Source organism: Microplitis mediator, chromosome 11 (genome assembly GCF_029852145.1).
Source record: "Microplitis mediator isolate UGA2020A chromosome 11, iyMicMedi2.1, whole genome shotgun sequence".
Classification (NCBI taxonomy): Eukaryota; Metazoa; Arthropoda; class Insecta; order Hymenoptera; family Braconidae; genus Microplitis; species Microplitis mediator.
The window spans coordinates 18,333,704-18,348,994 of NC_079979.1; the positions used below are offsets into that span (position 1 = coordinate 18,333,704).

At 29.8% G+C, this 15,291-nt stretch overlaps 2 protein-coding genes across 2 annotated transcripts; one reads left to right on the plus strand and one right to left on the minus strand.

Moving 5' to 3' along the window:
* LOC130678016 (R3H and coiled-coil domain-containing protein 1) lies at nt 1-10,114 on the plus strand. The gene is made up of 8 exons (XM_057484981.1): nt 1-480; nt 3,935-4,081; nt 4,158-4,273; nt 4,345-4,438; nt 6,040-6,751; nt 7,430-7,670; nt 9,401-9,637; nt 9,748-10,114. Exons 1-8 carry the CDS (start codon nt 401-403, stop codon nt 9,810-9,812), a joined length of 1,692 nt encoding a protein of 563 aa, XP_057340964.1. The 5' UTR covers nt 1-400; the 3' UTR covers nt 9,813-10,114.
* Nucleotides 10,115-12,215: 2,101 nt separating this feature from the next.
* LOC130678014 (signal recognition particle subunit SRP72) lies at nt 12,216-15,236 on the minus strand. The gene is made up of 3 exons (XM_057484978.1): nt 15,092-15,236; nt 14,824-14,941; nt 12,216-13,980 (listed from the first exon to the last, which is right to left on the minus strand). The coding sequence occupies exons 1-3, from the start codon at nt 15,189-15,191 to the stop codon at nt 12,231-12,233; spliced, it is 1,968 nt and encodes a 655-aa protein (XP_057340961.1). The 5' UTR covers nt 15,192-15,236; the 3' UTR covers nt 12,216-12,230.
* Nucleotides 15,237-15,291: the final 55 nt, after the last annotated feature.

Genomic DNA, 15,291 nt, shown 5'->3' on the forward strand with positions numbered 1-15,291 from the left:
TCATATATATATATATATATATATAACCTATACCGTAATTTGCATACATACATTTATAAAATAAAATACACTGACATATCTCACAAGCATGTAAAAGTTACGAGTTACTATTCACGTTCACAGTTCACAGTTAAGTCTGTAATGTGAAATACGAGGTACGAGTAATAGCGCAAGTGTCCATCGGATTATAATATCGTAAACAAGACCGAATGGATTTAACCTCATTGGGACATTTGATTGATTTAAGTACAGTTTCAATCGTTAAAAATATATTGGAGTAGTAAAAATTTTTTTACAACTACTACTACTATTTCTACTTCTGATAAAAAAAAAAAATAATAAATAACAATTGAATGTCATATTTTAAGTACGCCATTGCTATTAGTTACTTATTAAATAGATGAGTCTTCAAGACAGTCTTTTTGCAGAACAAGTCGAATACGACGTGACATTATTCGCCAAAAATACAACACACAAGAGGTGAGTAACCGTTACCAAGGATTATTATTTTAAATATAATAAATAAAATATTAAACGTGGAAACAATTATTTAAATTTAAAAAAAAAAGTCATTTTATTATGACACTAAAATTAGCTGACGTTTGATAATTTTTTGAGTTTTTTTTAAAATGATCCTAAAGTTAGCAGACAATTAGTAATTTTCGGATTTTTTTTTCACCATCAATTACAAAAAAACGAAAACTAAAAATATGCAGATGTAGAAAATTTAAAAAACTACAGGTGCAATTTTTTCAAATATTTTTTTTTATGGTTTATCGTCTAAAAAAAAATCCAAAAATTATTAGACGTCTGCTTACTTCAGGATAATTTTTTTAAAACCAAAAATTAAAAAAAAAATATTTGAAAAAATTGTACCTGTAGTTTTTTTAATTTTCTACATGTGCATATTTTTATTTTTTGTCTGTTAACTTCAGGATCATTTTATTATAATACTGAAGTTAGCCGAGGTCTAATAATTTTTTGAGTTTTTTTTAAACGATAGATTGTAAAAAAAAAAAAAATATTTGAAAAAATTGCACCTGTAGTTTTTAAAATTTTCTACAGGTGCATATTTTTATTTTTTATTTTTTCGTAATTGATTCGTTGGAAAAAAATCCGAAAATTGTCAATTGTCTGTTAACTTCAGGATCATAACTTAGCTGACGTCTAATAATTGTTTGACTTTTTTTTTAAAACGACAAATTGTAGAAAAAAAAATAATTTAAAAAATTGCACCTGTAGTTTTTTTAGTTTTCTAGATGTGCATATTTTCAGTTTTTTTTTTTTCTGTAGTCAATTCATTGAAAATAAAATTCAAAAATTTATAATTGTCTACCAACCAGGGCCATAAAAAAAGTCATTTTATTTTCACTACGTCGCTGAAATTTATATGGAGTAAATTTATTCAGCTGAAAAAATGAGGTTTTTTTATTATGATCCTGAGTAAACATGAGCGTGAATTTGCCCGACAATCGCGGCAATTTTTTAAATTTTTGAGAAAAAAAATATAATGAAAGAAAAAATGCGTACTTAGATAATTGGAAAACCAGTACGCGCATTTTTTTAAATTTTATTATTTAAATTTATTTATTTAAAATTTAAAAAATCTCTCAGTTCTGTTACATTCACTCTCATAAGTTAAGACACTTGATAATTTTGAATTTTTTTTCAACAAATCAATTACATAAAAAAAAAAAACTAAAAAAATGCGTGTAGAAAATTTAAAAAATTACATGTGCAAATTTTTAAAATTTATCGTTTTTTAAAAAAATTCAAAAAATAGTAGACGTCGGCTAACTTTAGTGTCATGTTTTTTTCTTTGTTTATATTCAAGCTGACTAATAAAAGATTTTTAAAAATCGCGCTTAAAGTTTTTGTAATTTTCTACATGTGCATATTTTTTTTTTAATTTAAATAGTCGTTTTAAATAATTAAAAAAAAACATATGTCTACTTTTTTTAAATTATAAATTTATGTGAATATTACGAAGGAAAGTTATAAAACGACTTTGATATTTTTTGTTTATTTATTTCACGCGGCGTTTGATAACTTAAATAATTACGCAATTAGGTCGTATTCATAATAAACCCGATCGGTTACAACTTAATAGACATTCAGAGAATGTAAAATTTCATTTACGATGCAAAAGAGACTAGTTTATTCACTGTATCGTATTTTACATACATAAATATATATCTACATATATATTGATAGTTACCGTTAATGTATACTTACAAGTATACGCTCGCAGAGAAAATAAACGACGAGATTACATATATCAGCTCATATTATTTTATTTTCAATTCTTTACATTAATTATATTAATATCAAATAAATATATTGAAAGAAAATATAAAGTTATTTTTTAATGTTTGTAATTACAAAATTTGTTATTTAGTTTGAAGAAATTTTTCTACGCATGGTTACGCCAATTAATTTTTAATAATTTGTAAAGTAAAAACAATTTTTAAATTATCATTTTACATAATATATATATTTATATTTTAATAATGGATTTAATAAGACAAATATATGAAATCATTCGATGGTCCCCCAGTAATTTATTTTATATGAGACAATCATGTCATTGTATACAAATATAAGAACGTATATATTTAAAAAGTATAATGATAAATAGACTTCCGGGAAAAATCAGGAGTAAATTCGGAGTGAGTATGGATTCACTCCGTCACTTGGAGTTTCGGAGTCTTAGAAAAAATCACTCCGCATGTGGAGTAAATAGAATTTTATTTAAATCTGCATTTACTCCGATTCAGAGTTTTAATATTTAAATAAATTCCCTAAAGGAGTAAATGTTACTCCGAACCGGAAATTCAATATTAAAGTAAACTCTCCTTTGGAGTAAATTTTACAAATACACAGTCATCTGCTCTGAAGTCACTTCGAGTTCACTCCGTCACTCAGAATTCCGGAGTTAAAAAAATCACTCCGCATAAGAACTAAATAAGGAGTTTTTTTCCATCGGAGTAATTTCGGAGTGATCTAGAGTTTATTTAAATCCGCATTTACTCTGATTCAGAGTTTTAACATTAAAATAAACTCCTGTAGTTAATTTTACTCCGAACCGGAAATTCAATACTAAAATAAACTTCCCTTCGGAGTAAATTTTACTCCAAAGGGATTAAATACACACTCATTCGCTTACCACTTACTCCGTCCGGAGTTCTGGAGTTCAAGACAAAATCACTTCGCTTACGGAGTAAATTGGAAGTTTCTTTCCAGCGGAGTGATTTTGGAGTCTGGATTTTATTTAAATCCACATTTACTCCGAACTGGAAATTCAATACTAAAATAAACTCCCCTTCGGAGTAAATTTTACTTCAAGGGGATTAAATAAACATACATTCGCTCCGCATTTACTCCGGATTCAATCCGCAAACTTTTTATTCATAAAAATTAATCTCTTCTTCCTTACACTCTAATGTAAATATAAAAAAAAATGAAAAAAAATAATTAGTAAGTGTCATCAGCTGAGCCATCGTTTGGTAATAAATAAATAAACGGTAACTTATTTATCTGATATATTCCGATATATATATGAGGAAGCCAACGAAAGAGAAAGTTAACAGAGTTATGTAAAAGTTTATAACTCGTACTGGATGTTGACGGTGGGGTTTTTGTAGACGATCTAGTTGTATGTTGTGTAGAGTAGTATTTTACTACACTCGATACCAACAACTACTCGTTTTGTATTACGTTCACATCCTCTTCTTCCGATGTCTTATTATTAAATATTTATTCTCACTTTTAAGTATTTAAATAATAGTATATTAATTAATCACAGTGCAGAACTCGTTCATCAACTTTTACTTTCATAAATACAATGAAGTTTTTTTTTTTTTTTTCATAAATATTTACTCATTAATAAATCTCAAATATAAATTGTTAATTATTTTTATTATTTACTTCACAGAGTTATCATTTTCCCGCCAGTTAATAATTACCGGCGATTTTTAATTCACTCAATAGTCCAAGATAATTTTAAAAACTTGAGTACATTTTCCATTGGACAGGGATACGACAGACGAACTGTTGTTTGTTTCAAATCTGATTTAATAAGGTAATTAATTTTATTATTTTTAATTACAACTTGAGTCTTATTTACTTATTTATTTAAACAAAATTTATTATTACAGAGATTTAAAATTGAATGGTGTCCAATCGAGTAACAAAACCGAGCCCAGAACTTGTAACTCTAACATGGGAGTCGAAGGACCTCTAACGTCTATTGAAAATTCTAAACAAAAACCAGGTAATTTATTTATTTTACAACAAAAATCTTTTATTTAATCACTTAATTAATTAAACTTGTATTTATTTAAGTTAAATCAGCGCCAGCTGTGGAAATTTATCGACCCCCAGCTGCCAGAAGATTGCAAACTCCCACTACCTCTTCAGAAACTTCATCGCAAGCGAAGTAATTATTATTTTTTACTCATATTTTATGGCTCCACATTTTTAGTCACTAAATTTTAATCACCGCAATTTCCATTGATAATTAACTTTCAATTCGTTCAATTTTGTGGCGGATTTAAAAAAGATTTTAATTACTAGCGGAAAAAATCTTGTGTTTTTTGTTTATTAGCAAAATAGTATCGATAAATTTTAGTACTATGGATTTCTTGTAATGAATAATTTAAAATTTTGATATGATGTCAAAGTTTGAAGCGCGTAAACAGATGCGAAGAGTTAAGATTCTATCGGAATTACTACCGGGCTAACGCATTGACCGCAACGGTTTTTAGCTCCGGCCGTACTAGTAGAAAGGTAGTGTAAGACAGATTACGTCAACGTTAGCTTTCCTGGTGAGTCTTCGGCATATGATACTCGGTATTAAAATAAAACTATCACCCATGGCATTTATGGCATTTTAAAATGCATAAATTTTGTGGTTGAATTGTGTTTACTTCATACTCGATGTAATTTGTTATCTAATAACATAAAAAGTATCAGTCTGCCGTTACACCTCTATCAAAAAAATTTATTTGGGATTGCATAGGAATGCGTAGGATAATACGGATCTACGTAAGAATCCATAGAAATTAATAGAGAAGTGTATGAATTTATATGGGAAATCCATATAGGAAACTGTGGGAATCTGGATTTTCATATGGAAAATCTACATAGGAATTTGTAGGTATCTGGATTCCCATTTTGACATGGAATAGATTCCCATTGAAAATCTTCGTAAAAATACATATGGAAATCCACACTAGATTCCCATATGGATTTGGCATGGTGTGGATTCTTATAGGGACCCATATGAGAATCTATATCGGGATCTATGCTGGATTTCTATAGGAAACCATATGGAAGTTCATCCGAAAACCTCATGTAGAAACAGATAGGAATTAATATAGAAGTGTATGGATTGACATAAGAATCCATGTAGAAAACCATGAGTATCTGGACTCCCATATGGGAAATTCATATAGGAAACTATCGATACCTGGATTCCCATTTTGACATGGTATAGATTCCCATGGGAAATCTTCGTAAAAATACATATGGAAATCCATACTAGATTCCCATATGGATTTGTCATGGTGTGGATTCCCATAGGAAACCATATGGGAATTCATCCAAAAACCCCATGTGGGAACCCATAGGAATCCTTATTGGAAAGTATGGATTTATGTAAGAATCCATAGGAATTAATATAGGCGTGTATGGATTTATATAAGAATCCATGTAGGAAATCCTGGGGATCTGAATTCCCATGTGGAAATTTCACATGGGAAACTGTGGGTACCTAGATTTTTATTTTGACATGGTGCAGATTCCCAAGGGAAATCTTCGTAAAAATAATACTAGATTCCCATATGGATTTGGCATGGTGTAGATTCCCGTAGAAACTCATGTGAGAATCTATATCGTGATCTATGATGGATTCTCATATGGATTTTTTTAGTATGGATGATTGTGCTCATTGATATTGAATATAAGTGGAGCCTTAGCTATAAGTGTGTTATAAATACCGATAATTGAATATGGATTAATTTAAAAATATATTTTTAGGACGAAACAAAGGCGACCTGATCGAGCTGTTTACGTACCGAAGCAACGGCGAAGCGTTGACGGGGACACGACCTCACAAAATGAAAGTCCAGCTCAGCCAAAAAATAATTCACGTCGATCCAAGGGGTCCGTGGACCCACAGCCTCTGGAGTCGAGTGATGAAGGCTCGAGAAATTCAGTCGATGTAGAAATTAAAAATTATGCTAATGCGGAAACTCGAGATATTATTTATGAGCAAGTGACGGACTGTGTCGTAACAAACACAGATGATCTAGATGTGGAAAAAGTACAAGTAGAAGTAGAAGTTGAGTCAGTAGTTAATTCAAATGGTGTAGGGCATTGTAAGTCCGACGAGTGCAGCGAGCACTCAACGGACGTTTATGTTGACAAATTAAATGTTAAAAGTGATTTAGATAATCAGGAATGTGTTAGTAAGACTAGAAATTTAGTGTCTGATGTTTTGATAATATCGACATGTGATACCCAGAGTGCAATTGTTAATAAAAACGAGGATGTTAAAGAAGAAAATAATATTTTATCAAATGTTTCACCGCTGAGATCACCGGAAAAGAAACCGAAGAAAGTTGCCAGGGCTAAGAGTAAACCGGCATCTCCTCCATCGCCTCAGGTTAAAATAAACCGCGACGAGTGCGACTGGGACAGTCTTTTTGATGACAATGGCGAGTGTTTAGATCCCACATTAATTGAAGAGGTTAAACATTTTTAAATATTATCATAAAAATGCCTTAAGGGCATTCTCAGACAGTCTCTCCCCACTTTTTAAAAATATGCAATGACTTTCAATTGTTGAGATGTAGAATTTTTAAAAAATTACTTACAATTAATATCAATTGGGAGTTAAACGAAATTTGTTGAATAAATTTTAGCCGCCAAAATTAAAAAATTCTAATTATAAAATTGACATGACAATTTTACTGAAATTTATTTAACTCCTAATTAATATCAAGTGTAAACAATTTTTTTTTAAAGCTATACCTCGGCGAAATTACATGATACTGAAGTTAGCCGACGTCTAATAATTTTTGGATTTTTTTTTTAGATAGTAAATTAGAAAAAACTGCACTTGTAGTTTTTTAAATTTTCTACGTGTGCAATTTTTTTAGTTTTAATTTTTTTGTAATTGATTCGTTGAAAAAAAAATCCAAAAATTTTTAATCATCTGCTAATTTCAGGATCATGAAATTACTTCTACGTTGTCTTTTTTTCAATTGATGCTTTAATTTTTTTTTAATTAATTGATAAAAATTTGATACGCTTATGACAATTGAGTCATTTAAAATTTTTAAAAAGTAGGGGGGCACTGTCTGAGAACGGCCTTAATTAATTACTTAATTACATTAATTAATTAATTGATTATTATTTAAAATAGTTGTCTGCAGCAGTTGGAGAAGTGACAATAGAGCAGCCAAAAAACGACTACAAAGCATTTAGCAGACCTGTTGAAGTGTCTAATGACGAATTTGGACATGTTATAGAAATTTACAACTTTCCATCCGACTTCAAGACAAGTGATCTTGCAACTGTATTCAGTCCTTTCAAGAATGGAGGCTTTGAACTCAAGTGGGTCGATGACACTCACTGTCTTGGTGTATTTAGCAGTCCGCTTGTTGGTAAATAATCGCTTTCGTTATTTTATTTATCATCATTCCAATTGCAAAAATATATTTTGTTTTTGTTGGGGTACTCAGCCATCGTTGATAAATTTAATGCTATTGGATTGATTGAGTGATTTAATTTTGAAAAAAAAAATATTGTGCTTAATTTGAAGTGATACCATAGTTATGTAAATTAAATTAAAACTTGATTGTCAGTCTGGGAATTTAGTGTTAAGAATTACATGTTACTCAATAGATTACCGTGGGTCAAGGCTCTAAGTAGGGCAATTTAGTTTGAGTTTAACACAAGTTACTTTCTACTTGCTAACAAGCTTAAATTATGCAACACCTACACGTGTCGTTTTAAATCTAATGTAGATTATTATAAATAATATTTCGTTTCATTTTATTTTTTAAGGGAATTCTCAGACAGTGCCCCCCTCCACTTTTTAAAAATTTTAAATGACAAACTGTCATGAGAATTTTTATCAATCAGGAGTTAAAGGAAATTTGGTAGCCTAAAAAATTTATGATCTTGAAGTTTGCAGACAATTAATAATTTTTGAATTTTTTTTTCTACAGATCAATTACAAAAAAACGAAAAACTAAAAAAATGCACATGTAGAAAATTTAAAAAACTACAAGTGCAATTTTTCAAAATATTTTTTTTTTTCATAATTTATCGTTTTTAAAAGAATCAAAAGATTATTAGACGTCGGCTAACTTCAGTATCATAAAAATTTATGATACTGAAATTAGTCGTAATTTTTGGATTTTTTTTTAAAATGATAAATTTAAAAAAAACAATATTTTTAAAAATTGCACTTATAGTTTTTTTAATTTTCTACATGTGCATTTTTTTTTTAGATTAAATTGTTGTCTGTTAACTTCCGGATCGTAAAAATTTGACTCTAAATTATAATGTTGACATGAAAATTTAACTGAAATTTATTTTCCAAATTTCGTTTCACTCCTAATTGATATCAAGTGTAAATAATTTTTTTAAAAATCTGTCTCGGTGAAATTGTAACTGCGATGCCCTGTTTTTAATTAATACAAATTTTTTAAACTAAATTATCAAAATTTCAGTGCGGTCGGTATTCAGATTTTTGTAAATTTTATAAAAATTCAATTATTACCCGGGTAAAAATATTTGCCCGAACTCACACCGTAACCGTAAAATTTTATTGAGAGGCCGACAATAGAATCGGCCACAGTATTTTTTTTTAAATAAAATTATGGGACTTGAAAAAATTTAATGCAACTCAAAATAGAACTGAAAATTTTTAAGTTATGAGTTAAATTTATGACAAATCTTTTAGAAAATTATTTTTATCAAGTTTATAAATTGTGGTAATTAAAATTTTTTTTTAATTTTATTTTCATGGCCTCTTTCTCTTATAAATTTTTAATTAACTAAAAATTTTATTTTTTAGAAAGTAAATTGAAGTTTTAATTTACCATCATGATAATTTATATTTATTTTGTTAATATTTAAAATTTTTCATAAAAAATTTGCCTTCCATGTAATTTAAAAAAAAAAATTATTTTTTTTAAGTAAAATTTTATTATTAAAATGTGAGTGTCAATATCTAGGCTCAATTTTATAAGTATATCACAGTTATTGGACCTCAAATTCAATCATGATTTTCAATGTTGGTGATAATTCGTTTGTTTACGTGAATATTTATATTAATATTCAAATTTCCCAAATGATGTCGATAATATTCCTATTTTTTTTTCAGCTGCCGAAGTACTGGCGTCAGATCACGCGTTTGTCAAAACACGTCCGCTGAGTGAGGCAACGGCATTGAGTAGAACAAAAGCTAAAAGAAGCGCTGAATTTTTACAGCCATACAGAAGTAGACCTGAAACATGTGCCGCGCTCGCGAGACGTCTTGTTACTGGAGCTCTCGGCGTTAGATTGGCAACCGCTAGACAAGAAAGAGAACACGAGAAAGTTGTATTGCGTGAAGCTAAGGGTAATGACACGTGGAATTATTAGAGAAAATTATCTATTTGCTATTTACTTATTGCACTACTAGTTTTATTTATTTTATTTTATTTTATTTTATTCACTTTTTTTTTTCAGAACGACGAAGATTAGCCAATAAACAGCGTGAAGATGCTTGGGAAGGTATAATCGCCCAAAAATGATGGACATAAATTAATTAAAAATTTAATTAACTATTAAATTTCACACTTTTATTATTTAAAATTTTTTTTTATTAATTAGAAATAATAAAATAAAATTTTTTTAATCATCTGACGAATATTTTGATGAACAAAATTATTAAAACGAATTTTAAAAATATATATCACAGTAATTATGATTATAATTAATGACTAAATAATTAAAAGTGTGAAATTTAAATATCAATTGTACTATTTTTGTACACATGTGCCTTACTCATCTTAATTAACTTAGTAATTAAGTATTACACGGCGGATTATTTTTTGTTTTAAATAAAAAAAAATAATCCGTAATGTTTTTTTGCCAGTAGATGAGTGTGGCGGGTATTTATTTAAATTGCAATGTTAGTGAATCAAAGATAATATTTTTAAATTACATATTAACATGAAAAATATTTAAAATTAATAATAGTAATTAATTATTAATTATCGAGTAAAATAATGAATCATGTGAAGGAAGAGAATTTGTCTTGTTTTAGTATATAAAGTTATATACTATTAAGAGTTTAAATGCAGCGCGTTTATTTAAAAACGTATGATGCAATGTTGAGAAAAAAGTAAATTTATTAATGGTTTAATTTTTTTACCTCAAAAAACTGCCTCTGATATCACTAGTATGATAAATAAATAAATAGAAAAATAAAAAGCCAAAAGGTGAATATCAAACGACAATAAAACCTGAAGCAAAGTATAAAATAATAAACGAAAACAATGGACAAGTAATTAAAGTAATTTTATTACAAATCACAAGATCTCTTGTTAATTAAATTTTAAATATATATACAACGATTTAATGTTAATTTGTGTGTTGTGTAAATGAACGTTTTTTTAATTAATAGGGAAGATTCCATTTTTGGACATTTTTAAAATTTAAGTAAAATAATTTCCAAAAGACGCAGACAATTAATTTCAAAAATTTTTACAGAGATACTTTTATCCCGCTGTTAAAATGGAAATTTTATTTAGTACTTTTCCATTAATTTAAATTAAGTTTTAAGGAGGGAAGCTGGTCTGAGATATAAAAAAAAAAGGATATTTTATGTACCTGAAGATCGGAACGTTTTTCGCGCAAGGAAAATTTAAAAAATTTATGAAATTTGACTGCTTAAAGGTGACAAGGGGTGGCTGCAATTTTCGGCTGACATTCTAGCACTCATGCGAAATATTTCGGAAATTTAGATGCAGTAGATTTTTTATTTTCGTTTCGCAAAAAACGTTCGGATCTTCAGGTACACGATATTTTTGTGATTTTTTTTCAGAGTACGTTCTTTATTAAAATTTTCAAAATTTGTGACATGATTAAGCATCATTCCAAGAATATTCTCCTAAATTTTCGGAAAAAAATATTGAAAAATAAGCCAGTGGTAGTGGGGAGAGACGAGTCACCTAAAAAAAGTTTCCATGCCGTTGGCAAGATAACTCATTACTGCTTCATTTGAAATAAAAAAACCAAAAAGATTTCTATAGTCCATAAGTTTATCTTAGATTTGAATGAAGGAATAAACAAAATATTCATTTTTTAATTTTTGGTAGAGGTGCAATAAAAAACTCTGATTTTTCCCAAAAATTCTTCCTTTTGTTTAATTAAAAAATAAGTAGTTATTGAAAAAAAAATCCTTCGTTCAAATCTAAGATAAACTTACGTACTAAAGAAATCTTTTTGGTTTTTTTATTTCAGGTGAAGCAGTCATGAGTTATCCTGCCTACGGCATGGAGACTTTTTTTGAGGTGACTCGTCTCTCCCCACTACCACTGGCTTATTTTTCAATATTTTTTTCCGAAAATTTAGGAGAATATTCTTGGAATGATGCTTAATCATGTCACAAATTTTGAAAATTTTAATAAAGAACGTACTCTGAAAAAAAAAATCACAAATATGCTCAGACCAGCTTCCCTCCTTCGATGTCCAAAAATGGAGCAGTGGCAACAAATGCAACTTCTACCCAATTGTACAATTAAGTAATTAAAGTTTTGTAATTTTATTAATTACATCCCACGCACAATAATGTAATGAAAATATAAAAAATTTTACTTCTCTCAAATTTAAAATTTTCATTTTGAATAAAAAAAAAAAGTTTAAAATATTTTTCTATAAAATTGTTGCTGATTAAAAAGTTTTTTAAATGTATCACAAGTACCTAGTCATTGTGCGGGCGAAATGTTATTAATAAAAAATAAATAGTAATAATAATCACAATTTAAAAGTTATGATTATAAAAAAAAAAAAATTTATTGGAAAAATAAATAAAAATTTTGTGTATTTATATTTTTTATTTACCTTAATTAATTGGCGGTAGTACGATACAAATGTTCATTGTACAAATATTAACAAAGAATTTTAATAATCTGGATAAATAATCTTTTAAAATTTAAATCAAATAATTACCACTTGCCGCCCTTTTTCTTTTTCTTTTGCTGGACTTTTCTCTGCTGCTGCCGTGGGCCCGCAGCCTCCACAGCAGGACTATGCCGCGGATTGGGCGAGGGTTTAACATTAGCCGGCATTTTTGTGATGTCATAAAGATCACTAGCACCAGCAGCAGTTCCCTGTGTGCCTTTCATAGCAGCATCTCTGTTTCTACGATCTCTCTTTTTCCTGAACCCGCTTCTTTCGTGCCTGGGTAACCATCTCTCCGGATCGGGAGCTACACTCGAGTCGTAATTTTTCGGCAACTTGCCCTTCCTCTTTCTGCGTTTCTTAGTCTTCTGGGTCGGATCTGTCCCAGGTTTACCAGGCGAAGGTTCAACTTTCCTTTTTATAACCTTAGTACCAATAACCCAGTTACTGCTTTCCAGAGCATCGACATCAATAACTCCGGCTACTTGATCAAGCGGCGGTAATTGTTTAGAAAGTGCTTGAGCTTTAGCCGGTGAAGATTTAGCATAAGCAACGATAAGTTGTGCGAGTGTCTTGGTGTCATTAGGAGAAGCCTCTAGAAGTGCTTCAAGACTCGCCGCAGCGACAGCAACTTCACCTCCACGTAAATGAAAGTCTGCTGCTTGCCGCCATAATGTACCCAAGTCACCAGTTTTTTCTTTATTCCGCTTGTAATAATTAACAGCATCTTTGAGGACAGCTGATGCACGCTCACGATTATTATCAGCCATATGGAGAGTCACCAACGCACTGACAACTCCCGACAGCGACCTATCACGTTCATTTAAATTCTCCAGTATATCAATGGCTTTCTTACGCTCGCCTTGCTGCAACAAAAGTTGAACGCAAGCGAGTTTCATACATAAATCATCATTACTGGAAGCGTTTTTCATCAGCAGTTCAACAGCTTCCTGTACTTTAGATTCCTTGCTAAGTTGGACAGCTTGAACGAATGACGCGTCTGCGCGCATATCCGGATAGTCTTTTACGAGCTTTCCGCACAATTTTTGACACTGCTCGCCCTGGTTGGTGTACAGGGCCAGCAGACATTGATTGTACGCGATACTTTTGCGTTGTCTTGAGGTGAGTTTGTGCTCAAGTCCCTCGAGGGTCGCGCTCTTCATTCGCTTCTTGCTACTGAAGACATTGTGGTCTTTGTTTAAGGTCACGAGATTATTGCTGGCGACTGCTGCGAGTGCCATGTCGTCGGGTTTCATCTTGAGCACGTTCATGTACAAAGCTTGAGCCTCTTTCTCACGACCCTGGAGCTGGAGACAGTAACCCAGTTGGACCCGGATGATTCCCACTTCGTTATCAATCTCATTCTCGGTAGCATCTTCCTCGAGAGCTTCTTTGCAAAGTTTTTCAGCGGCTCGTAATTTCTTCTCGGCTTCCGCCAGCACAACACGGTCTCCATTACTTCCTTGCTCTATTAGCCGGCAGGCTGCGTTGTAAGTCAGCTCGTAGGTGTCTTCTCGCAGCTGGGGAACGTCGAGTTTTGATCCCTCGGCTACTAAATTAACAATTACAGCCGCTAAATTTGTCTCCCGCTCATCTTCGTACTCGTCGTTTGAATTTTTTATGATGTCACGATACACTGCGAAACAGTCTTCATATTTTTCTAGCCGGTACAGAATCTGGGCTTTGAGTTCCTTCAATTTTAATGATGGGTTTGAAACATTTTCGACCACTTCCAGAGCTTCCGGTACTTGGTTCAAACGATATAGACAATAAGCCTTTTCAAAGTCCCAATTACTTTAATAAATAATTAATACATATTTAATTATGTGTTGAAAAAAATAAATTAATGATCAGGAAGTATGATACTGAAGTTAGCCGACGTGGATAAATTATGAGAAAAAAAATATTTGAAAAAATTGCACCTGTAGTTTTTAAAATTTTCTACATGTGTATATTTTTAGTTTTTTTTTTAAATTAATTTGTTGAATCCAAAATTCGAAAATTTAATCGTCTGCTAACTTTAGAATCATGATACTGAAGTCAGCTAACGTCTAATAATTTTTTAATTTTTTTTTAGTGGATAAATTATAAGAAAAAAAATATTTGAAAAAATCGCACTTGTAGTTTTTTAAATTTTCTACATGTGTATATTTTTAGTTTTTTAAAAAATTAATTTGTTGGATCAAAAATCAGAAAATTTAATCGTCTGCTAACTTTAGAATCGTGATACTGAAGTCAGCTGACGTCTAATAATTTTTGGATTTTTTTTTAGAGGATAAATTATAAGAAAAAAAAATTGCACATGTAGTTTTTTAAATTTTCTACATGCGCATATTTTTAGTTTTTGGTTTTTTGTAATTGATTTGTTAAAAAAAAAAAAAATCCAAAAATGAATAATTGTCTGCTAACTTCAGTATCATTCAGGAAGTTAGCAGAAGATTAAAAATTTTTGAATTTGTTTTCTCAACAAATTAATTTAAAAAAAATAAAAATATGCACATGTAGAAAATTAAAAAAACTACAGGTGCAATTTTTTAAACTATTTTTTTTTTGATCGACTTTTAAAAGAATTCAAAAATTATTAGACCGGTTAATTTCAGTATCATAATAAATTAATTAATTAAATTTATAAATTACCTGGTTTGTTTGGAATGTCTCGAGACGAGTTGTAATGCTTCATTAAATTTAGACAATTGAATAAGACAAATTATTTTACAATGCAATGCTGCTTCATCATCTTGGATGAATGCTAGAACTTAATTAATTATTTGAATTTTATTTTTTTATTTTAAAAACTCGTTGTTTTTTAAATCTTTGGGTGGTGATCTTTGTAGGTTAGTCTTTAATTTATTTACCGAGTGGTAAAATTAAGGAAATGATATTAATTATAATTATAAATACTTACTTTTATTAGCAACTTTCAAAGCTCTTTCATATTCCGCATTATGTCCTAATTTATTTAATTCTCCGTATAAAAGAGACAGATTGTTGTCTTTTGAAGCCATGTCTACTTATTAACGTCATATATATATCAAATATATACATATATATATATATATATATATATAAGTTCCAACACGACACTAAAAATAATAATAACTATAA